This window comes from Artibeus jamaicensis, unplaced genomic scaffold (genome assembly GCF_021234435.1).
Source record: "Artibeus jamaicensis isolate MK-2021 breed Jamaican fruit bat unplaced genomic scaffold, CSHL_Jam_final scaffold_1019, whole genome shotgun sequence".
Lineage (NCBI taxonomy): Eukaryota > Metazoa > Chordata > Mammalia > Chiroptera > Phyllostomidae > Artibeus > Artibeus jamaicensis.
This window is the reverse complement of record NW_026522025.1, coordinates 34,246,923-34,271,675: the sequence shown is the minus strand read 5'-3', so window position 1 is coordinate 34,271,675 and position 24,753 is coordinate 34,246,923. Positions and strand designations below refer to the sequence as shown.

General features: G+C 38.4%; 1 protein-coding gene across 2 annotated transcripts in view; it reads left to right on the top strand.

Moving 5' to 3' along the window:
• The first annotated feature begins 315 nt into the window (after positions 1 to 315).
• The window catches only part of LOC119056101 (guanylate-binding protein 6-like), a 55,529-nt gene continuing 31,091 nt past the window's right edge, over positions 316 to 24,753 (top strand). Inside the window, exons 1-11 of one of the 2 annotated variants that reach the window (XM_037154423.2) lie at positions 373 to 621; positions 5,527 to 5,730; positions 6,540 to 6,667; positions 9,864 to 9,973; positions 10,172 to 10,368; positions 13,460 to 13,705; positions 15,727 to 16,007; positions 16,311 to 16,523; positions 17,490 to 17,592; positions 17,911 to 18,104; positions 21,342 to 21,597. In XM_037154423.2, coding sequence (XP_037010318.2) covers positions 5,541 to 5,730; positions 6,540 to 6,667; positions 9,864 to 9,973; positions 10,172 to 10,368; positions 13,460 to 13,705; positions 15,727 to 16,007; positions 16,311 to 16,523; positions 17,490 to 17,592; positions 17,911 to 18,104; positions 21,342 to 21,563 — 1,884 coding nt within the window. In that variant the 5' untranslated portion in view covers positions 373 to 621; positions 5,527 to 5,540 and the 3' untranslated portion in view covers positions 21,564 to 21,597. Of the gene's footprint in view, positions 622 to 5,526; positions 5,731 to 6,539; positions 6,668 to 9,863; positions 9,974 to 10,171; positions 10,369 to 13,459; positions 13,706 to 15,726; positions 16,008 to 16,310; positions 16,524 to 17,489; positions 17,593 to 17,910; positions 18,105 to 21,341; positions 21,598 to 24,753 lie in introns of those variants that run through there. The other variant, XM_053655636.1, reaches the window with a different exon arrangement.

Sequence of the window (24,753 nt, the reverse complement as noted above, 5' to 3'; positions counted from 1 at the left end):
ATAGAGCCACCACAAAGAAAGTAAGTGGAAGAATTTATTACAAAATAATAGTGATTATCTCTTGACTGGAAAAGTAAGAGCTTTATGCACAAAATTATTGTTAATTAAAAAGGATGAATTACTAACAAGAGTTAAAAAGTCTAGAAATGAAAAGGGAGTCTAAGCATAAAATTAAAATAATTACAACAAAACCCTTACTGCTTTACAAAATGTACCCACGAGAGACAGGCTCTTGCTCTCTGTCCGCCTGCTGTTATGGGCTCACTTTCTTCCCTGCTAATAATCTGTGTTCTTTGTAGGGTTAAGGAAAGCAAACCAAATCAGGAAGAGGGACCAGCCTGAGATTCTGAAGCTTTGCTTCCTCCCTGGCCCTTTCATGCCAGTTGGTGGAAGGAGATGATGAAAACCCAACAGTTAACTTCACAGGAAAGGGCGTATCCTTTCGATTTCTGCTCTGTACTTCCCAACCTGACTCAAAACTGCTTGCCTGGAATATCTGGCTCAGATTTTCATCTCCCAAAGAGAGCAGCGGGTACCGGGAGGAATCAGAAGCAAGAGAGAGCTGCAAGGGGAGAGTGAGGACAGCTGAGACCTTGTTCCTGTTTGCAGCGTCGGAGATAGGTAAATTTGCTTTTAGACCTTATCTTCTGTGCACATGTTCGTTAACTAACTAACAACAACAACCAGGCGTGCTTCAGCACACATCCGACCACCAGGGGTGCAGGTTCCGCACCTTAGTCCAGGAGGCAGCTGGCAGGTGATGGGGGCCGGAGGAGGTGTGACCTGCGCGACTATATGCTCAGGGAAGCTCAGTGTCTCTGTTTGGATCCCAGGCTGCTGAAAGGCGACAGCGGGCACACTTTGTCCCTGGGATGTGCTGCTCCTTCTTGGGTGTCCATCTAGGGTTGCACAAAGAGCCCTACATGGGTGAAGGAGGAGCGCATCCAGCATCACCTGCTTGACGGGGCTGAAGTCCTTTCTGTGGCTGAGGAACAGAACCTGGTCTCCACTTCAGGGAGCTACTGGTTGGAGGCCCTTCCCCATCTCCGTCCTCCCACCTCAGACATTTCCCCTTTAGGACAGTGGAAAAACAGAGAGAGAAAATGATCCTCAACATACAATTAAATATTAAAACATTCTTTATTGTATTGATCATTTTTCATATTTCAAAGAGTCTATAAAGTGATATTTAGATGAAATTAATTCATTCGGAAGTATTTTAATCACCTGTTAAAAATAACTGTAAGGTCTAAGCCTTTTTTTATCCTGCAGTTTCCAAATGTGTGATCCCTACCAAACAAATTACCTCAATTACTTTTGTTTTTAGGTTCAGTTGTTTCTGTTTCCTTTGCGAGAATAACAATATTTCTCAGTTTGTTTTCATTTCCATACACTAGCAACAGGAAAGTGGGAGCAGGAAAAGGAGCAAGCAGGGTGGGAAACAACTGGGGGCTCCTGCTTGGACACACTGACCTGGCAGAAATGCTGACATATCAACTTTCTTTTGCCTGCAGCTTGGTCTTGAGCTTAAACCCCTCAACTTCTGAGTCAACATGGTCTCTGAGGAATGGAGTGGTGAGGGCACCTGTAGCCTCGTTGTCTGGGCTGCAGGCTTCAGTTGTGGCTTTAGTTCTGGGAAAGCCCAGCTCCTCCATTTGGAGCAGAGGTAGCTGTGAGGTGACAGCCTCACAGCATGTCACACAGCCAGGACAGCTGCAAGTGGAGTGGAAAAGGTGGGTGCATGGAGAGATGAAAGATTAGGGTCTTCTGACTCTTTAAGGAGGGATATTGGAAGTAGTTCCATCATCCATGAGCTCAGTGTTCCTAATTATAATTTGCATAGGATAGACTTATCACTGGTTCTCAACCTTGGCTCCACATTACATTAGATTTGCCCACTATATTTTTTTACCATTATCATTGTCATTATTATTATTATATATAGGCCTATTATATATATATGGCTTGGCTAAGAGAGCTCTGCCTGCCTTTACTTGGATGGAGAGAAAAAAAAAGAGAGCCAGAATGAAATGGGCTGCCTAAAGCTTTTTACCTCATTCCCACCCCCAGTTTCACACTTATAAGCTGGGAAGTAAACCTGTTAACGCTGGGTATTGGCTGTAAGTCACTGCTCAGGCTCAAGCTTGCTACTGGGGCAGCTTCTTTCACAGTATGTTCTGAAAATTGGAAAATAGCAACTTCTCAGCACTTCCTGGAAAATGAGTAGTTCTTTCTTCTCCCTAATAAAACCTATGGCAGCTGTGTTCAGGAGTTCACAGGCCCACTGGAGAGCAGAGTTTGCTCTGGGTCTTTTCACATGGATATTTTTAAAAATGTATTTTTAAATTATAGTTGACATATTAGGTCATTTTTAGTTGATGTACCTGTCTAGCACTACACAGAGTTATTCCCATATTATTGACTATATGCTGTACTTTACATCCCTATGACTATTTTTATAATTGGAACTTTGTACTTTTTAACCCCCCTCACCATATTTGTCCATTCCCCAGCCCCTCCCATCTGAAAATCAGCAGTTTGTCTCTGCATCTATGAGTTCATTTTGTTTGTTTATTTATTTTGGTTATTAGATTCCTTTTAAAAGCATAATGATGTCATATGGTATTTGGTCTTCTCTGACATACTTCACTTAGCATAATACCTTCTAGGTACATCCATGCTGTTGCAAATGGCAAGATTTCATTTTTTAAAGATTTTATTTATTTATTTTTAGAGAGGAGAAGGGAGGGAGAAAGGGAGAGAGAGAAAAACTTCAACGTGTGGTTGCCTCTCAAACATCCCCTCCCCCCACACTGGGGACCTGGCCTGCAACCCAGGCTTGGGCCCTGACTGGGAATTGAACTGGTGACTCTTTGGTTCACAGTCTGGCACTCAGTCTACTGAGCCACACCAGCCAGGACAAGATTTCACTTTTTATGGCTATGGAATATGCTAATATTCCATTGCATATATGTACCACATTTTCTTTATCCATTTGTATACTGTTGAACATTTAAATTGCTTCCATATCTAGACTATTGTAATTAATGCTGTAAGGAACGTAGGAGTGAATGTATCACTTTGTTTCTTTATTTTTCCATTCAAATCTACATTCACTATAATTCTGTCTTAGTTACAGATGTGTAGCATAGTGGTGAGTGCATACATCTTTTTGAATTTGCATTTTTGACTTCTTTAGATAAATACCTAAAGAAGTAGGACTGCTGAGTCACATGGCAGTTCTACTTTTAATATTGTAAGGAATCTCCATACTGTTTTCCATAGTGGCTGCACCTGTTTATAGTCACACCAACAGTGGCTGCACATTTTCTTCCACAGTCTTGCCAAGATTTAGTCTTCATTGTCTTTTTGATGATGGCCATTCTGACAGGTGTGAGGTGATAGCTCATTGTGGTTTTTATTTGCATTTCCCTGATGACTAGTGATGATGAGCTTCATTTCATATATCTGTTGGCCATATCAATAGCTTCTGTGGAAAAAGTTTACTCAGGCCCTAGGACCATTTTTAATTGGATTATTTGTTTTTTGATATTGAGTTGTATGAGTTCTTTATATATTTTGGATATCAACTCCTTACCAGATACATCATTTGCAAATATCTTCTCCCATTTAGTAGGTTGCCTTTTTGTTCTGTTGATGGTTTCCTTTGTGGTGTAAAAACTTTTTAGTTTGATCCAGTCCCATTTGTTTATTCAATGCTTTTGTTGTCTTTACCTTAGGAGAAATGTTCTCCCCAAATATTGCTAAGATCAGTTTCAAAGAGTTTATTGCCTATGTGTTCTTCTACTAGTTTTATGGTTTCAGGACTTATATTTAAGAATTTAATCTATTTTGAGTTTATCTTTTATATGGTATGATAAAGTGTTCTGGTTTCATTTTTTGTATATGTCTGTCCACTTTCTAAACATCATTTATTGAAAAAAGTTTATTCCATTGTACATTCTTGACTCTTTTGTCATAGATGAATCAAACATATAAGTGTGGGGTTATTTCTGGTTTCTTTATGTAATCTGTGTATATGTTTTTATGCTAGTTCCATACTATTTGATTACTACTTCCTCGTAGGATAGTTTTAAATTAAACAACATGATACCTCTAACTTTGTGTTTCTTTCTCAAGATGGCTTTGGCAATTCAGAGTGGTTACATATAAATTTTAGGAATATTTCATCAAGTTAGGTGAAAAATACCTTCGGTATTTTGATAAGAATTGCATTGAATCTGTAGATCACTTTGGTCATATGGTCATTTTAGCAATATTACTTCTTCCAGTCTATGAGCACTGTATGTCCTTCAAATTATTTGTATCCTCTTCAATTTCTGTCATCAATATCTTATAGTTTTCAAAGTATAGGCCTTTTATTTCTTTGGTGAAATTTTTTCCTAGGTATTTTACTTCTTTTGATGCAATTGTAAATGCAATTGTTTTCTTAATTTATCTTTCTGATTGCTTGTTATTGTTATTAAAAATGCAATCGATTTCAGAATATTAATTTTGTATCCTGCTACTTACTGAATTAATTCATTAGTGTTAATAGTTTTTGGTGGATTCTTTAGATTTTCCTATATATTGTATCAAGTCATCTGCATATAGGACAACATGGACATTTTTGAACACTTACATAGAGGGTAAAGAATTCAGAGGTACTCTTGTTATTGCTAACTGAATCTCATGAATATATACATTTTATTGCCTTAAAATATACATCTTTTCTATTGTGATGCACATTTCTATTTTGAAAAACAAAAGTGATCTCCCAGCGACTCAATTTTGCTTCAAAAGGAATGATTTTTATACTTTGTGGACAAAAGGATTTTGATGACTTCTCACAAAAGAGAAAAGTCAAAAGCTATTTCCCTTTTGGAACCCCAAATTTCTTCAGTCTCTTGAACATCATAGATGATTCTTTAGGTACTATGTTTCATTGATCAGTCATATGTCAAACCGAATTGTCAATTTAAAATATCAGGTTTTGATGAATACTAGTCATACTCATCACTAGTTCAGTAGTTGTTCCCAACAGTAGGACCACGAGACAGAAGAGATGCATGAAATCTCTGGCTAACAATTGATGGCTTATGTTTCTGGGGTTATCCTAGTGCCAGGTCCTCTCTCAGCATCAGCCTTGTTGCCTCCTTTGCAGCTGGTTAAGTCTTAAGTGTGATGAGAGGATGTTCTCATGAGGTGATGGCCTTGCTTCTCAGTGAGGATGACCCTCACATTGGGTAGGGCCACTCTAGTGCTTTATAAGAACTGGCTGCCCAGTGCCAACAATAACATTCAATCTGAGATCCTTATGGCATTGGGAGCAGTTTGGCCCTTGCAGAGAGTCACTGTAAGGGCAGAACCAAAAATCGATGAAACTTTCATTGTGGGGCTTAGCTGATGCTTACTGTGACAGAAGCAAAGCAGAAAACACACACAGCCTAAGGCGATGGATGCTTTGTATAAACACTGCATGGAGAGTAACAGTATAATCTTTTTTCAACTGGGATGTTCTTCCAGGTTGGCAGGTTGCCATGGCATCTGGATTCAACATGACAGCCCCCATTTGTCTGGTGGAAAACATCAAAGAGCAGCTCTCAGTGAATCAGGAAGCTCTACAGATTCTTGACCAGATTTCTCAGCCAGTGGTGGTCGTGGCCATTGTGGGACTGTATCGCACAGGCAAATCCTACTTGATGAACTGTCTTGCAGGCCAGAACCATGGTGAGTGCTGTCCTCAGGCAGGGGACATTTTTTTTTACTCAGTATCACAGTTTATTAGTTTTCTTTTCTGATTACACAAAGAGAGGACTAAACTCCTCAATAAACCAATCTTCTAATTCTAATTCTCATCACAAAATTATAAATTTATTGTATTTTGTTACCATATTCTTTGTTGTATTCAGTTAAGGAAAATCTCTCCTACTAATGTGCAGATTCCTACCTTATTCTACCTGTGCAAGCACTGTAATCTTTCAGTTGTGTCTTTTCTCTTTCATGACACATTTTGCTTTCTCTATGGAATTCCCATCAATATATAAAGATGTTTGAGTATTTATCATGATGTTAGAATTTTATGTGAGTGCACATTCCACTGTGGCCACTATCTTCCAACAACCAGCCACCATTTTTTAAAATCACTTTGACTGGACAAAATATTGTCTCAATTTCTTTTTTTCCCTTTTGTTGTTTTTTTCTTTAGCTGCCTCTTTTGTCCACTGCTATCTGGTTTGGACTTAACCCTTGTTTAAAAGTGCTTTTATTATGGTTATCAGAAAACTCCATTATGCCTGGTTCACGAATGCCTCTTGCCTCCATCTTGAGCACTGGCTGGGTATCATTCTCACAGTTAACATTCATTTTCTCTTTGAAGTAGATGGCACACACAGTAGGGCATTCTTACAAAACAGAGAAAGCTCCATCCTATATTCTCAAGTTCTTACATTCCAACAGGGTTGACTTTGCAATCCCTTGGCTGCTTAGATTATCTATTGTCACTGTGTGCTGGGTCTCTCCTTCCTCCTTCCATTTAGGTTTCCCTCTGGGCTCTACGGTGCAGTCTGAAACCAAGGGCATCTGGATGTGGTGTATGCCCCACCCCTCCAAGCCTAACCACACTCTGGTCCTTCTGGATACCGAGGGCCTGGGTGATGTGGAAAAGGTAAGGCAGAAAGTCACAGATAAATTGTTTTTAATCTGGATATTCTCCTAATGAACTCTTTGATTTAACTGCTTCATCTATATGTGGAACCTCAAAATCCAACTGCATGTCAGGCTAATTTTTGTTTATTTGAATCTTACTTCTAGGTAAGGTGTCATGGTACCCTGTGTAAAATTTTCTTTTATTTCTTGGCACTTAGTTAATTGATTCAATTAAACTTGATTAACTTAGTTAAACTTGATTCAATTTAGTAAATAATTGCTGAGTACCATATTCTCAGATCTCTAGATTAGTACTGTAGATACTAGTGACCAAAGTAAAAGTCCTTCCCTCATAGAGTCTGCAATCTTATGGTGAGGTCCATCAAGTACTCACAGAGCATTCTGGAAGACTTTGAGACACCCCTTAAGGCACTGATTCTATGAAAGCATGTATTTGTTGTACAACACCATTTTAAGATGGGTTTTTGATATTGTAGTTTTATACTCATTGGTAAAATGAATTCTTTCTCCTTTTCTGCTTTAGTTTGAGACTTATTTGAAAATAGTACCTAAATTTCTACAAGTCTTCATTTCTACCCAAAGAAGAGTTAGAAGTTTTGTGTTTATTTTTAGATATCAAACAGTGGTCTTGCTGCCTAAATAAACAATCATTTGTCATAAGTGTAATTATGTAATTAATTATAATTATTATAATTATTTACAATGTAATCATTATTATTATTATTTTAAACATCTTTTTATTCATTTTTATTATTTAATTATATTTTATTGATTTCATTATTACAGTTGTCCCGATTTTTCCCCTTTTGCCCCCCTCCACCTAGCATTCCTCAGGCCATTTCTCCACCATTGTTCATGTTCATGGGTCATGGGTATAAGTTCTTTGGCTGCTCCTTTTCCTATGCTGTACTTTACATTCCCATGGCTATTCTGTAACTACCTATTTGTACTTCTTAATCCTCTCACCTCTTCACCCATTCCCCCACACCTCCCCTCATTTAAAATCCTGACAATATTCATGATTCTGTTTCTGTTCTTATTTGCTTTGTTTTTTAGATTCAGTTGTTGATAGGTATGTATTTATTGCCACTTTATTATTCATAGTTTTAATTTTCTTTTACTTACATAAGTCTCTTTAACAATATAATAGTGGTTTGGTGATGTTCAACTCCTTTAGTATTGTCTGGGAAGCTCTTTATCTGCCCTTCAATTCTAAATGGTAGCTTTGCTGGGTGGAGCCATCTTAGCTGTAGGTCCCTGCTATTCATCACTTTGAATGTTTTTTTGCCAGTCCCTTCTTGCCAGCAAAGTTTCTTTTGAGACATAAGCTGACAGTTTTATGGGAACTCCCCTGTAGGTAACTAACTGCTTTTCTCTTGCTGCTTTTAAGATTCTCTCTTTATTTTTAAACCTTGGTGCTTTAATTATGATGTGTCTTGCTGTGGGCCTCTTTGCATCCATCTTGTTTGGGACTCTCTGTGCTCCCTGGACTTGCACGTCTATTTCCTTCAACAAACTAAGAGTTTTCTTTCATTATTTTTTCAAATATTTTTAATTTCTTGTTCTTTCTCTTCTCTTTCTGACACCCCTATGATGTGAATATTGGAATTCTTGAAGTTGTCCCAGAGGCTGCTTATAATACCCTCATTTTTTTCATTCTTTTTTCTTCTTGTTGTTCTGATTGCTTGTTTTTGCTTCCTAATGTTCCACATCATTGATGTGATTTTCAGCTCCCTCCACTCTACTATTATTTCTCTGTAAATTATTCTTTATTTTATTTAGTGTAAACTTCTTTTCTGACTAGATCTTTTTCATGCTGTTGAGGTCCTCACTAAGTTCCTTGAGCATCCTCAGACCAGTATTTTTTTGTTTTTTCATAAGTTACTTTATTGTTATTCAATTACAGTTGTCTGCATTTTCTCCCCACCACTCCCCCGAACCCCCTCCAAATGTCCCTCCTTCCCTTGCTTCCACCTCCCCTCTTGGGTTTGTCTATGTGTCCTTTATAGTAGTTTCTGAAACCTTTCTCCCCATTGTCCCCTTCCCCCTCCTCTCTGGCTATTGTTAGATGCCTCTTAATTTCAATGTCTCTGGTTATATTTTTTTGCTTTCTTCTTTTGTTGATTATGTTTTTAAATTGAAGTTTGGGAAAATAAACTAACAAATTGATGTTTCCTTCTAAAAAATTTTTATTGCACCTTCTAGCATTTTTAACTTTGCTAATGAACCAATTTAGACACTATTTATAAAAGAAAAAACTCTGTATTATGTCATTATTTAGACACTGCTGTATGTTATACAAACAAATAAGCACAACTTTTAAAATCCTTCATGTGGTTGCAGTAGACTCACTGTGCACCCTTAACTTCTCGCCTACCCTGTGTTCCAGCCAAATCAAGTACCTCTATTAAAAAACCCCCTGTATTCTGCCATATCTACTTTTGCTTCTGAGGGTCTTTCTACCTGCAGGTTAACCTTCATTTCTTCAGGTTCACATTCTACCACGTCTTTAATTTTCAGCCAAGATGCTGAGGAAGGCTTCAGTTTATATGCAAGTTTCCAAATTTCAGATCTTAGTTCTTCCTGAAGGACTTGTAAATTTGAATTTAATATTGTAGCTACAGGTTCTAGTGCTTATATACAGTATTAAGATGTAACTTCTTACAGATATTATCTTTGTTGCATTTATTGTTACTGATGTGGATCCCAGCTTTGAAAGAGTCATCTGGAAAATAATATTTTTATTTTAAACTGCTTTTTAAATTTAACAACAGTAGAAATATTCAGTAGTTTCGCATAAGCATTTGTTGATAATCTCTCCAGTTGTGTTACTTATAGTATATTTTATATAGCCCATGACCAACAAATATATTTAGAAAGAATATGTGCTAACACCCTTCATTAAACTTAATTGTAAAATAGGTACTGCACTAAGTTTTTCTATGTTGTTTTTTTAAATCAATTGAACAAAAAGAAAGCCCTATATGATAGAATCCTTTTATCTATGAAAAATTACAATCACAAGAAATGCTGTTGTAATTATCAAAGCTGATATCTGCATCTATGTCTGTTTTCAAACTTACTTCTTTGCATGGTATGTTACCTGGAATAAAAATGAAAGGCTGGTAGAATCAGTGTCTGAGTGAATTTCTACGTGTAAACTCCTAGCTGTTTGGCCCTAATGTTCTCCCTAGGGTGATCCTAAGAATGACTTGTGGATCTTTGCCCTGGCTGTGCTTCTGAGCAGCGTGTTCGTCTACAACAGCATGGGCACCATCAACCACCAGGCCCTGGAGCAGCTGCAGTATCCTTCCAGGGACCACTCCACCATGGGTCCCGGGGTCTGGGGGATGGAGATCCATCAGCTTCTCCTTCCCTTTCACTTAGTTGCCTTTGGTGGACCAGAAGGAACCAGAGCCAGAGAGTTTTACCATGTGTTTTTTCTTTTAGAGAAATGTGGGAACTGTGAGTAGGAAGTTTCTTTTCCTTAACCAGGTCCTAGTTATGTGACAGAGCTGACAGAACTCATCAGGGCAAAGTCCTCCCCTACACCAGATGGAGGAGATGATTCCATGGAGTTTGTGAGTTTCTTTCCAGACTTTGTCTGGACTGTACGGGATTTCACCCTGGAGCTGAAGTTAAATGGTCACCCTATCACAGAAGATGAGTACCTGGAGAATGCCTTGAAGCTGATTCCAGGTAAGAGCGTGACTGGGCAGCGGATGGTCCAGTGCAGGGTGGGAGGTGCTACACAATGTCTGTCATCTCTGGAGTTGCACTTGTGTTTTAAACTAGGTGAAATCTGTAGAAATGGTGGCTGGGAGATGGGTTGAAAGGCCCTAGGGACTGGAGCTTAAGTTCACCTAAGAAAAGTAGAGCCTAAGTGTAGTAAAATTATTCATAGTCAATTTGTTCTTTACACAATTTTTTATTTAGCATCTGATTGTAACCTAGAATACAGTGGTGCTGAAACTGCCTAAAGATCAGACACTTATGTTTATTACTTTAGCTCCTGCTTTCCCCTGAGGAAAACAACTGATCAGACAGTTATATACAAAATTGCATGGAAAAGTCTATCAAATGAAAAAAATCTTTCACATAAGTAGACATTATTCTTCTAAAATAGGCATATAACTTTCTAATGTTTTTATATATTGTCTATAAAAGTGATTTTATGTTCTAATAAACCTGAAGAAGTGTATTTTTTCTTTTCAGTCTATGCATTTTTCATATTTTTGATAATTATCAAAAAATACATTTTAATTTCTCTATCTTAGCATTTTCCTTTTTTAAAAATAAATTAATTTTTCAAATAAGTTTTACAGTCAACATTATTTTTGTATTATTTTTAAGTGTATAGCATAATGGTGAAATATTACATACTTTACAAAGTAATCCTCCTAATTTCTCAAGTACCTACCTGGCATCATACACAGTTATTACAGTATTATTAACTATATTCCTTATGCTGTACTTTACATCCTCATGACTGTTTGGTAACTACCAATTTGTGTTTGTTAATCTCTTTATCTTTTTCACCCAGCCTTCCCAAACTCCGCTCCTCTCTCAGCCATCAGTCTGTTTTATGTATCTATGAATCTATTTCTATTTTGTTTGTTTATTTTGCTCATTGAATTCCACATAGAAGTTAAACCATATGAGATTTGTCTTTCTGTAATATATTTCTCTGAGCATAATATTGTCTAGGTTGTCCACACTGTCACAAATAGTAAGAGTTCACTTTATGGTTATGTAATATTCCATTGTTCATATGTACCATCTTGTCTTTATCTACTTGTCTATTTTGGGGCATTTCCATGTCTTGGCTATTATAAATAATGCTGCAATGAACATAGCAGTACATATATATATTCTTTTGAATTACTGTTTTAGATTCATTTGTATATATACCCAGAATTGAAGTTGCAGTGCCATAACGTAGTTTTATTTTTAATTTTTGGAGGAACCTCCTTGCTGTTTCCTGTAGTGGCTGCACAAATCTGTATTGCTCTCAACAGTGTGCTATGGTTCCCTTTTCTCCACATCCTCACCAATACTTGTTTGTTGTTTTATTGATGAGGGCCATTTGGACAGGTGTGGAGTGATATCTTATTGTGGCTTTAATTTGCATTTCCTTGATGATTTGTGATGTTGAGCATGTTTGTGTATGTCTTTTGGCCATCTGTATGTCCTCTTTGGAGAACCGTCTATTCTGGTTCTCTGCTCACTTTCTAATTGTTTTGTTTGTTTTTATGCTGAGTTGTGTGAGTTTTTATATATTTGAGATATTAATCCCTCATTGGTTGTATTTTGACCAATAGGTTCATCCATTCAATAGGTGTGTTTTTATTTTGTTAATGGTTTTCTTTGCTGTGCAAAAAACATTTAGTTTGATGTAGCCTCATTTGTTTTTTTTATGTTCTTATTTCCATTGCTGGCAGAGATATATCAGAAAAAATGTTGCTAAATGAAATGCCTGAGATTTTACTGCCTACGATTTTTTATAGGAGTTTTATGGTTTTGAGTTTTAACAGTTAAGCCTTTAATCCATTTTGAGTTTATTCTAGCATATGAAATGAGTTGGCGTAGTGTCATTTTTACATTCATTTGTCCAATTTTTCCAACACCATTTATTGAATAGACTTTCTTTACCCCATTGTATGTTATTTTGCCTCCTTTGGCATAGGTTAATTGATCAGATAAGTATAGGTTTATTTCTGGACTCTTCATTCTGTTCTATTGATCTATGTGTCTGTTTTTATTCCAGCACCATGCTATTTTGATTACTACAGGATTGTAGTATATTTTGATATTGGGTAGCATAATACCTCCCTCCAACTTTGTTCTTCTTTTTCAGGATTTCTGTGGCTATTTGGGATCTTTTTGGTTCCATATAAATTTTTGGATGATTTATTCTTGTGCTGTGACAAACACCATTGGTATTTTGATGTAGATGGCATTGACTCTCTAGTTTTCTTTGGGAAATATGGATATTAGTACAGTTATTTTTTCTATTTATATTACAGGTTTTTTCAATTCCCACATATTTATCCATGCTATGATTTCAAAAATAATAAATAATTTTAGTGAGTATGTATGTACACAATGAAACCTTGAAAAGAAATATCAGTTCTGATTTATTCATTCTTTTCTTCATGTTTCTATCTTTGCTTTCTCAAAAAGTGAGAAATTGGCTAGGCAGAAGAGTAGCACTGTCAAACCAATGCAGTTCTTTACCTTTAAGACTTCAGAGATTAGTGGTGACATCTTCAAATTACATCTTAGTTATATTTACTCCTCAGAGGTTTTGGTTTAAAAAAGCTAATGGTGTACACATTATTTTTTGGCATCTAAACAGTTTTCCTTAAATAATCTGGCTGTTATTGCTACTATTTTTTTTTTCATTGTTTTGTTTGTGGCTCTTCATTTTGGTCCCACAGCTCCATTTCCACATGGAATTGAATAGATTTACATTTGACTTATTTTTCCGTTAGTCATTCATCTATTAATCAACATAGACAACACAGTGTTCTAACATTTTAGTTCTGATAGCAGCAATAGATATTTTTACCATGTTTGATATATTCTAGAATTCCTCCCCAGAGTTGTATCATTGGTAAACTTGATGTTAAAGAAGCATTGGGTATCTATGTGCTGAAGGACATATAAACTGAAGCTATACACATAGACTATGGCAAAGATACAAAAATCTGTTATAATAATCTTTAGGTCCCTTGTCATCACTCAGACTGTTTCTACTGTAATCTCTGGTTTTTTGTTTTGTCTTCAGGCAGGAGTGCTAAAGCTCAAATAGCCAATCTCCCCAGAGAGTGCATCCTGCATTACTTTCCAAAAAGGAAGTGTTTTGTCTTTGACCGGCCTACCTCTGACAAACAACTCTTAGCCAATATTGAGAATGTTGCAAAACACCAACTGGATCCTCAATTCCAGAAACAAACAAACAATTTCTGTTCTTATATCCTCATCCAGTCAAGAACGAAAACCCTAAGAGAGGGAATCATGGTCACTGGGAAACGTGAGTCTCCTTTTCACACTCTGAAGTCTAATATTTGTTGAATATATATCATATGATGTGTTTTTCAGGATTTCTGTTTGATTTTATGTCAAATTATGGATTTACAGATATTTATATTCCATGAAAACAAGTGTATATTTATCACTCTTTGGGGGTTTACTAATTCTTCTTCAAAATGACAGGCATTATAAGTAATATCTACAACATACACATCACTAGAGGATTTTTTCTGAAAAAATCCTCTAGTGATAATAAACCACGAACATAGACTATAGTGTTTCCTCAAAGGAATTTCTTTATAATGAGCATGATTTGCAAGGAGAATACAAAAGATATTTTGGCAGTTTAGAGCAATCCAATAATGAATATTAGCTCATATATCTCTGAAAATTTACTGGAAACTTTAGAATTAGGAATAAATATAATCACATTTACCCTGATCCATATATCTACCTATGTAAATGATTTGCTTCTAATGATGTGGGCAGCTTTGGAAAACCTTTGCTCACCCAAAACCCCAGGCACCCTGGGAGAGCAATAAGGCCGTCTGGGAAAAGCAAACAGCAGGATAGTCACAAGGACTGGGACTAGCACCCCCGTTGATAGAACTAATTTTCACATTTAGCCCTTGTACTCTGCTTTTGCCCCGTAGATAGAACTAATTACCGAATTCTGCTTCTGTATCTCACTTTGTTATGTAGACAGGAAGACCCCATAGGCTATATAAACCCCAAGAATCCTTTGTTCGGGGCTCAGAATTTGGATACTGACTCCTCTGGGCCCGTGCATGTTAATAAACCTTGTACTCTAGAATCCCTCGGTGTCTGGTTGCTTCGTTTTCCTATAACACTAACATTGCTGGTGGGATGTTATGTTTTTCAGATATACTTTAATATGTTAGATGAAGGTAGACGTTAAAATTTTTTTATCCTCAGATGAGGATATGTTTATTGATTTATGAGAAAGAGGAAGGGAGAGGGAGAGAGAGGAGTGTTGATGGGAGAGAGACACACTGATCAGTTCCTCCCATGTGTGCCATGACCAGGGATCAAACCCACAACCTAGTATGTACCCAGCCCGTGAATCAAACTTGCAACTATTTGGTGCATGGGACAATGCTCCAACCAAGTGAACCTCCTGGCTAGAAACACATTGAATTTTTTTAGTCTTGTATCATGAAGAATCATAAGAGTTAAGAGTCAGTGGGATAATAGTGTTACCAGAAGAAATAGGTTCTTCTCTAATGTCATGGGAAAAGAATTCCAGGGACTCTCATGTAGGAAAAGCTTTAAGCCATGGTGGCAGGATGTATTACAGTGAAAGTGAAAGTAAACTCTCAGAGATACAGAGGGCAGGCAGTGTAGAGAGCAGCTACTTGCCCCAAGTCTTCCTTAGCCTCTCTATATTTTCTTGGGTTTGGAAGAGAGCAGGCTTTCTTTCAAACTGTGCGATCTCTTCCTTGAATTTTCCTGGGCTCGTGCTTGTGCCCTCCTTCTATCAAATCTCTTTCCTGTCATTTTCCAGGCTGTGCTCTTAGGCTTTTATGCTCACCATGTTGGCTCCTATTGCACATGTCTTGTAGTTCTGCTTGGTCATTTGGCATCTACTGTGCATACACTCAGTGAAAGAAATTCCCTGCATACCTTTTTCTCCTTCTTCTGTTAGTCAGACAAACAGAAGGGGGACTGAAAGGGGGACTAAAGGGGGATTGAAAAACTGTCATCCCTGCCTACTTGGATGTTTTTGTTTTGTTTGGCAAAATGATGGCAGTTACTCCAGTGTTGGTCACTCACCAGGGTAACTGTAAACCGGTTTTTCCTATTTAATCAGGCTTAATCAGATTCTAGTTCCCTTCGCTCCATCCTTTATTGATAATATCTAACTGTCTATTGTAATAGTGTAACAGTGTAGAAGGAGACAGTTGTGTGTGTGTGTGTGCATGAGAGAGAGACTTTTAGAGATGTGGTCTCAGAAACTTGACCTTGTTGAGTGATAACTTGATAAATTTCTGGGCTTATTAGGGCTGCAGACTCTAGTGGTGACTTATGTGGATGCCATCAATAGTGGAGCAGTTCCTTGTTTGGAGAATGCGGTGACAACTCTGGCCCAGATCGAGAACTCAGCGGCCGTGCAGAAGGCAGCCGACCACTACAGTGAGCAGATGGCCCAGCGAGTGAGGTTTCCCACAGACACGCTCCAGGAGCTGCTGGACCTGCATGTGGCCTGTGAGAGGGAAGCCCTTGCTATCTTTATGGAGAACTCCTTCAAGGATGAAGGGCAGGAGTTCCAGAAGAAGCTTGCGGTATTTGTCTTAGTACTTGTTTACCCTTTGTGGCCATTCCCTTTGAGGAATGATGCCTATAAGTGCTTTTAATGACCCCATTCTTCTCTCACTCATGGATCAAGTAGTTTTTTTCCTGCCTCACATGGAATTTTCAGGCTAGTGAGTAAATCAAATCTTGTAATTCCTGTTTTATTCTATGTCTCTCCGATAGAATGCTTTTCTCATGAGGACCAGAGCTAGACTTCCTTTCGCTAAGTTCTTTGAAATTTTATCTCCTTTGTTCTTTTCTTCTGGTGACATCCTTCTATACTTCCCTTGCAGGAAATCATAAAGGATAAGAAGGATGGTTTCATCCTGCAGAATGAAGAGGAATCTGTTAAGTACTGCCAGGCTACCCTTGATCAGCTTTCAGTGGCCCTCGTGGAAAGTATTTCAGCAGGAACTTTCTCTGTTCCTGGGGGTCACAAACTCTACTTGGAAACAAAGGAAAGGATTGAAGGGGACTATTACAAAGTGCCCAGGAAAGGAGTGAAGGTGAGGAATATGGGAGCATGGGGGTCCTACAGATTAAAGTCAGGAGGGTCTCCTGAAAGCCTGAGAGCACAGTCTTTGCTTTGGGTAATATGAGAGCCTGGGGATATTATGACTGTTTTAGTCTTTAAGTCCTATTAGATGCCTTTCTTCCTAAGTAGAGTAGAAATATTAAATCTCAAATGAGGGTGGATTTCTGAATTCTGCAACAGGCAGCACAGAAATTATTCATCTCTTCATTCAGCAACTTGACATTTAATGTGCCAAATGTTGATGATTTACAACTTCAAGTCTGACTCTTTGGCTTTAAACCTGATAAAAGTAAGAAAGGAAGCCAATAGATAATTAATTGTACAGCGTTATAATACTCATGAACGTGAAAAGTTGGCTACATAGGTGATGGCAACATGTAATAACATTAAAAAGCAATAATGATATTTATAGTAAAACTAATATATATTGAACTGTTATTATTATAATAACCCTAGTGTTAAGTTCTTTCCATAGACTTTTAAATGTAATCCTTCAGATAGAATGAAGAAATATCTATACATTTTGTGAACATTTTACACATCTGAGCTGAGAGGCAGAGATAAGCTAAAATGACTTGCCTAAAGTTACGGCCAGCAAGTGGCAGAGGAGAGGAACAGTGTTAACTAGAGATATTCCACCCTGGGGAAGCAAATATAGATAAAAAAGCACCAGACAGTGGGTCTGTAGGACTGACCATGGTTCTCAGAGGCTGGAACCTAGAGTGTGGGAATGAAGGAGCACTGGGAGAGAGACAGGAGGGAGACAGGAGGCAGGGGGTATGGAGAACCTCTGGTCACTCTAAGGAGCCTGGACACTGAGTGTGGACCCACGATACAGTTTTAGTCATGAAGGAAAAAGTCCATGGACTTACTTGTTCTTGGTGCATTATTCTTCCCAGTGGAAATCGAAGTTCTTTGCTCCTCCTTGTCTCTCTAGGCGAATGAGGTCCTCCAGAGCTTCCTGCAGTCACAGGTGGCCATAGAGAAATCCATCCTGCAGGCAGACAAAGCACTCACAGATGGGGAGAAAGTCATAGCAGGTATGGGGCAGGGCAGTTTCTTGCAGTGTCCTTGACAGGTGTGAAAACAACACTTTCCCAAAACAAGGAGCTTGTGTGTGTGTGTGTGTGTGTGTGTGTGTGTGTGTGTAACAGATTCTCCAAAATCCAAGAACAACACAGGGACATCAGCCAGTCAGGGCCTTTCCCATGACATTCTGAACTATGCTATTGATGGTGTGGTCAAGGGGGACATTTCAGAGATTTCCTACCTCTCCTCTGGTTTGGTCTCTGAGCTCAGGAGGGTAGAGATCAGACTTCACTGAATTTTCTTGCTTCTCTCAAACCTCCCTGGGGCAGAGGAGCGGGCCAGGAAGCAGGCTGCTGAGAAGGAGCAGGAGCTGATGAAACAGAAACTGCAGGAGCAGCAGCAACAGATGGAGGCCCAGAGGAGGAGTCTCGAGGAAAACATAGCTCAGCTGAAGGAGAAGATGGAGCAAGACAGAGAGAACATAATAAGAGAGCAGAATATGATGTTGGAGCATAAGCTGAAGGTAAGTCCTGCCGTGACCTCAGTAATGCTCAAAGGTCATTGTATTCAGGTGGGATGGAGAAGATTACCGCCAGATCATGGAAGGAGGCACATTTTCTGCTTATGGTTTATGAAAACTTTGAATCTTTCCCCTGGTTCTCTTTCACTGTTAAAATGTCTTTGTACTTTATTGTGTTCATACACCCTGGTGTGTCAGGACAAGTAGGTGGCTTGCTGAGTCGTTGGAGAATATAAATAGGGTTTTAGGTGTTGTTTTGTGGTATTTTCATTTTCATTCTTCTTCTCTTTCCTCTTCTTCACTTCAACATTTCACGTAATAGTGGTTTGGTGGTGATAAACTCCTTTATCCTTTTTCTTGTCTGGGGAGGTTTTTATCTGTCCTTCAATTCTGAATGATAGCTTTGTTGGGTAGAGTAATCTTGGTTATAAGTCCTTATTTTTCATGTTTTTGACTATTTCTTACCAATCCTTTCTAGCCTGTAAAGGTTCTTTTGAGAAACCTGCTGACAGTTTTATGGGTATACCCTGTAGATAATTATCTGCTTTTCTTTTGCTGGTTTTCAGATTCTCTCTTTATCTTTAAACTTTGGCATTTTAATTATGATATGCCTTGGAGTGGGCCTTTCTGCATTCATCTTGTTTGGGACTCTCTTTGTTTCTTGGACTTGCATATCTATTTTCTTCACCAAATTGGGGAAGTTTTAAAAAATTATTTTTTAAAATAGGTTTCTAGTTTCTTAGTCTTTCTTTTCTCCTTCTGGCACCCCTATGATATGGATGTTGGCATGCTTGAAGTTGTCCCAGCGGCTCCTTACACTATCCTAATTTTTATGGATTCTTTTTGACTTTCTGATCACTTGTTTTGTGTTTCCTTATGTTCCAAATTGCTGATTTGATTCTTGGCTGTATCCACTCTATTGTCGATTCCTTGTAAATTGTTCTTTATTTCAATTAGTGTATCCTTAGTTTCTGACTGCATCTTTTTTATCCTGTTGAGGTCCTCACTAAATTACTCAATCATTCTTATAACCAGTGTTTTGAATTCTGCCTCAAACAGATTGCTTATCTCTGTTTTGTTTAGTTCTTTTTCTGGAGTTTTATTTTGTTCTTTCATTGGGCCATGTTTTTTGGTTACTCATTTTGGCACTCTTCCTGTGTTTGTTTCTATGTATTTGGTGGAGCTACTCTGTCTCCCAGGCTTAATAGAGTGGTTTAATGTAGTAGGTGTCCTTTATGGTTCAGTTACACAGCTTTGCTATCACTCAAACTGGAAACTCAAGGTGCACCCACATTGTAGGCTGTGTATACTGTCCTCTTGTAGTTGGGCATTGATTGCTGTTGGCATGTCCAAAGTCAGCCAGTGCCTGTGTTCTGTCTGTGGTCACACAGCATAAGCTACAAAGTGATCTAAAGATAGTCTGCCACTGATGCTGACTTGAAGGTCCCCCAGAGAGACCGAGCTACAAACCAAGGCTGGCTTCTACTAGGGCCAAGCCTGGGACAACTTAGTGAGCAATAGGTGGCTTGCTGAAGCCAGATGTTGCTTATTTGAGAGAATTTAGAAAAATATGAAGCATAGGCCAAGGCAAGACATTCATATGGAAAAACCACTAAAAACATCTTGGGTGGGCCTGAAAGCTTGATGTGGTAGAGCCTCATGGAATCACTAGGGTATGGCAAACAGTGTGAACCCTGTTGATGGAGTCTCAGATATGGTGCCTCCCTGCTGGCTTTGTGCCAGTATTGGCGGAGGGCTCAGAAAGAAACAGTGACCTCTGCCAGGATTTCTGTCTTGGATAAAGCTGTCCTCCAGTTCCTCTCCATATTTCTCTGATGCCTTTCAAACTTCTGTCCTCATGCTGGAGTTCGGAGGTAATAAGTTTGACAAAATCTGTGTGCGGACCCTTTAAGAGGAACTGCCTGGAATTCCAGTAGTTTCTGTCTCCCATAGCCTCAGTCTCTGCTGGCTTTATAGCTGGAAGCTATGGAGACTTATCTTTCTGGCACTGGAACCCTGGGCTGGGGAGCCTTGTGTGGGGGTAGGACTCCTTGTTCCTGAGATACCCCTCCCGATTTTTACTAGCCGCAGGTAGGTTTGGGGCCAGTTCATTTCACAACTCCATTGCTTTTACCATCTTGACATGAGATTTTTTTAATTCCGCAGTTGTAGGACTTAGTTTGATTTCTGACCATTATTAATGATAGTTGTTCTATGGTTGGTTGTTCTACCTATAGTTTAGTTGTGATTTTGATATGGTTGTGCAAGGAGGCAAGTTGTGTTTATCTACATTGCCGTATTAACCTGAAGTTCTTGGGGTATTTTTAAATGATCTTACATGGACTGATTAAACAATTTTAAAGATTTTATTTATTTATTTTTAGAGAGAGGGGAAGGGAAGGAGAAAGAGAGGGAGAGAAACAGCAATGAGTGGTTGCTTCTTGTGCATCTCCTGCTGGGGACCTGACCCACAACCTAGGCATGTGTGGTGATTGGGAATTGAACTGGTGACCCTTTGGTTCTCAGGCCAGCACTCAATCCACTGAGCCACACCAGCCAGGGCATAAACATCTATTTCAAACACATGTATTTACCATAATCAGCAAGTGGTTTGCTTTACCATGATCATTGCCAAGTATCAGGAACCCTACTACCACCCAAAGACCCTAAGGTAGATATCTATGCTAATAATAAGCTATCAGAAATTACCATACTTCAAAACACAGGAAAATAACAGCTTTTAAACTTTCTTCATTTTCCCAGACATGGACAGTTTACCCAAGTTACTCTATGGCAAAGGAAGCATTCCTGATTTCCAGCTGGACATGCTTATAATAGAGTTCAAAAGTATAAGTCCTGATTATATTTACATTTTGGGTAACCATGTTATTCCAAATGGGACTGAGAATTAATGTCAGCACATCAAGGCTACTTCTCAACTGGTATTATTTGTCTGGAACATATTACATTTCTACTCAGGCCAGGCTTAGCATCACAGCAAAATCCTACTGATGTGTGAATATTTGTAAAGCTGTGAACTATGCTCTTTGTCAATGTTTAGGCCCAAGACATAATATATTCCTTATTATAGAATTCTCCTTGATTTTGTAAAAGAGAACAATTTTAAGAGTGAAAGAAGAATATTTCATATATTTAAGAACAAGTTTTTAAGTACTAAATTTAATACTTGAAAAAATAAAAATTTAAAAAGGTTAACTTCTCTCAAATTTTTTGTTTCAGATTCAAGAAGACCTGCTTAAAGATGGATTTAGAAAGAAATCTGAAGAGATGAATGCAGAAATAAATCATTTGAAAAATATGATTAATACTACTCAAAATGATACTAACTGGATTGGACAAGTCATAGCTAGAATTGGCACTGAACTCGGTTCAATATTGCTTGCTCCTGCTACACTTGGTGGTGTTGTGAGAGGCATAAGCTCACTGTTTAAGAAGAAATAGTTCTCCTTTCAATTAAATTGTGAATGTAGATACATGTTCTGGCTTGTTTTTGGTCTGTGTTCTATTTTATTTGGTTCATGTCAGTTTTAAACATAAAAAGTGCCTGCTAGAGGATATCAATGCTTAGCCCACATTAGATAGAATAAATGCATGTACACTTTGATATGTTTACTGTATAGAATACACATATTTAAAATCATATGAATGTGCTTACGAATAATCCATTGCATCATTACCTTAAGTGACTCAAGGTTGGAAACTACTTATGTATTCATCTATGGAAATTAGTAATATAAATTTGGAATGTGTGTATACTAGAATACTATGTATCCAGTAAATAAATTTAGAGTGCAGCTCTATTTTTATAATTATACGACAATCTTGAAAATATATCATGAAGGGCAAAAATGAGGTACACAAGGTGTGTATAAAGTGTTTACTGGAAATCAGTGTAATCGCTGTGTATAATCACACATATGTACACACTGACTATGTCTGGGAGCTCTTCTTAAAAGCTGGTTATATCAGTTCCTACTAAGGAGAACTGGATGGAATCAGGGGTGAAGAAGTCACATGCTTTTCCTTTTATACTCTTTCCTTTGAATACTGTAAAAAAACTTGCATTACCATTTCATAAATAAATAACAAAATGTAAAGTGTAACTCTAATAACAAAGAAAGAATGTAAAAAATTACTATTAGACGATGAAAGTGCTCATTACGTCTAGAAATGACATCAGCCTGTACGATGAAGGGTCTCAGATTAAGATCAAACTATAGAAAGTATAAAGTTTGCATCCTAATATTGCTTTCATTTAGGCCTGTTCTGAATCCCTTACATTTGCTTCAGTACTGAGATATACACTTCCCTGTCTTTCTTTGAAATCTCAGCTAGAGTGGCCTCTGCTTCCTATCTTTGAATTATACTTTCAAGGTATTAGAAGCAAACTACCAAATATAAGAATATGCACTGGTGAGGGGGATCCCATCATCATTAAAAGTGCTGTGGTGGTCTCTCTGCTGTAGGCAAGAGCCAAAAGGACATGTGCCATTGCAGGCCTGGATGCTCCTGCTAGTGTGAGGGTGACAAATCTTTACACATGGAGGGCAGGTGTTGCCACTTAAATCAGTAGCCAAGTTCATACAATAGTAATGAGAATCATGGTTTATCTTAGCTCAGGCTGCTATTAAAAGTTATCATATATTGCATGGCTTGAAAAAAATATTTATTTCTCCTAGTTCTGGAGGCTTTTATTTTGAGAACAGTGTGCCAGCGTTGGAGGGTCTTGGTAAGGGCACTCCTGCTTTACAGAGGGCTGCTTCCTTCCTGTGTTTTCACATGGTGGAAAGGGTGGGAGGAGCTCTCATTATGCTTTATTATAATGAGGGCAGTAATCGGACTCATGAGGGACCCAATTTCATTACCAAATTGTCTCCCAAAGATCCAGAAGTACATATAATCACTTTGGCACATTGAAGATTAGGGTTTCATCAAATGAATATTTGGAGAACACACACATTCATTTCATAACAGGTTGGAGTCACAGCTAGCTGGGCCTGACCAGAAAGGATTCTGAAGATGGTGAATACACAGGGCATCTGTAAGGTCACAAGAGATTGGGAGGAAACAATCAAATAGAATCTAAGATGTTAGCAGGAGGCTGAGAGGAAGTCATGATAAAAGGTCACAATGCCTAGCCTTGGTCTGAAGCAATTTGGGATCCTGAACCTGTCTCCTGGAAGAGGGAGCACACTCCCAAGATAAAGGAGCCAGGAACTCTGGGACAAAAAATAATGATTATAATATTCCCAGTTCTCCCAGGAGGACCTCTTCCCATTTACTTGGTACCTGTGTCCTGGGGAATGGGAATACCCAAACAATTTGAGAACTTTTGAAATCAGGATCCAAGTTTGGATACCAGATAGAGGAAAGACATCACAGTCTCTTTAGTAAAGTAGGGGCACACAATATGCAGGTACTAAATGCAATCTTTGCCCATTCTAACAGGTGCAGCTGTTAGAACAAGTAGCTAGATATTAATGAAAGGAGGGTGCAAAGGAAATCAGAGATTAAGAAGCTTAAACTACTAGAAAGTTACAGCTTCATGCCTTCCCCAGGGGGTCACAGCGTTGCCATGCCAAGGGGATTAACTCCTTCCTTTCCCCGTGTAGGGATAAAGAGCCAGCTTTCCAGTCTCCTTGGATTATCGGGCAAAAGAGTAGGGGAAGTAGTTGTTCTGCTGGGCACATGCATGTATAGTGGTCAGGACTGGAAGTTTTAAAGTTTCTGGTAGGACTGGATTGTTCATTGGTCCAAACCAGAGCTTTCCCTTATTAAACCAGCAATTGCTGGATTTCCAACCTAGCTTTTCTTTCTTCTTCCCTGAAGCCAATTGTTGGTCTTCTCCAGCAGTTTTTCTGAGTTATTACCTGGGGGAATATCTCTTTGGACCATAACAGAGGTTTGATTGCTGGTGATGCCTTTACATTGAGCAATTCTAGCAGAAATGTCAGATAGGGGGTTTCCCTTAGCTTCCATGGAGTCAAGTTTAGAATGTCCTGAAATCTTAGTGATAGTTAAAGCATCAGGTAAAACTACAGCATCTGAAAATTCCTGAACATACAGATCATTTTTAATTTATCTTCATTAGAGGTAAGAAAACCACATCACTTCCATAACATTCCAAAGTCACAAACTGCTCCAAAGGCACATCTACTGTCAATGTAGGTGCTGACAGTTTTACTCCTCGCTATAATGCAAGTTCAAGTGAGGGCATATAATGCAGCCTGCTGTGCTGAAGTAGTCAAAGGCAAAGATGCTGTCTTGAAGATTTCAAAGGAAGTTACAATTGAATAATCTGCAGAGTATCTACCATTTTTGTTTTTAAAATATAAACCATCTAAAAACCATGAGAAATCAGCTTTACCTAGTTTCCTCTACATTGTCACAAAGAGTCAGGAGGTGATTTGTCACTGTGAAGCAGTCATGAGGTTTTTTATCAGTTTCAGGAGGGAGAAGAGGAGTTGGATTAAGATTATTACAATGGCCCTGGCTGGTGGGGCTCAGAGGACTGAGTGCTGGCCTGAAAATCAAAGTGTCACTGGTTTGATTCCCAGTCCAGGGCATATGCCTGGGTAGCAGGCCAGGTCCTTAGCAGGGGGCACACAAGAGGCAACCACACATTGATGTT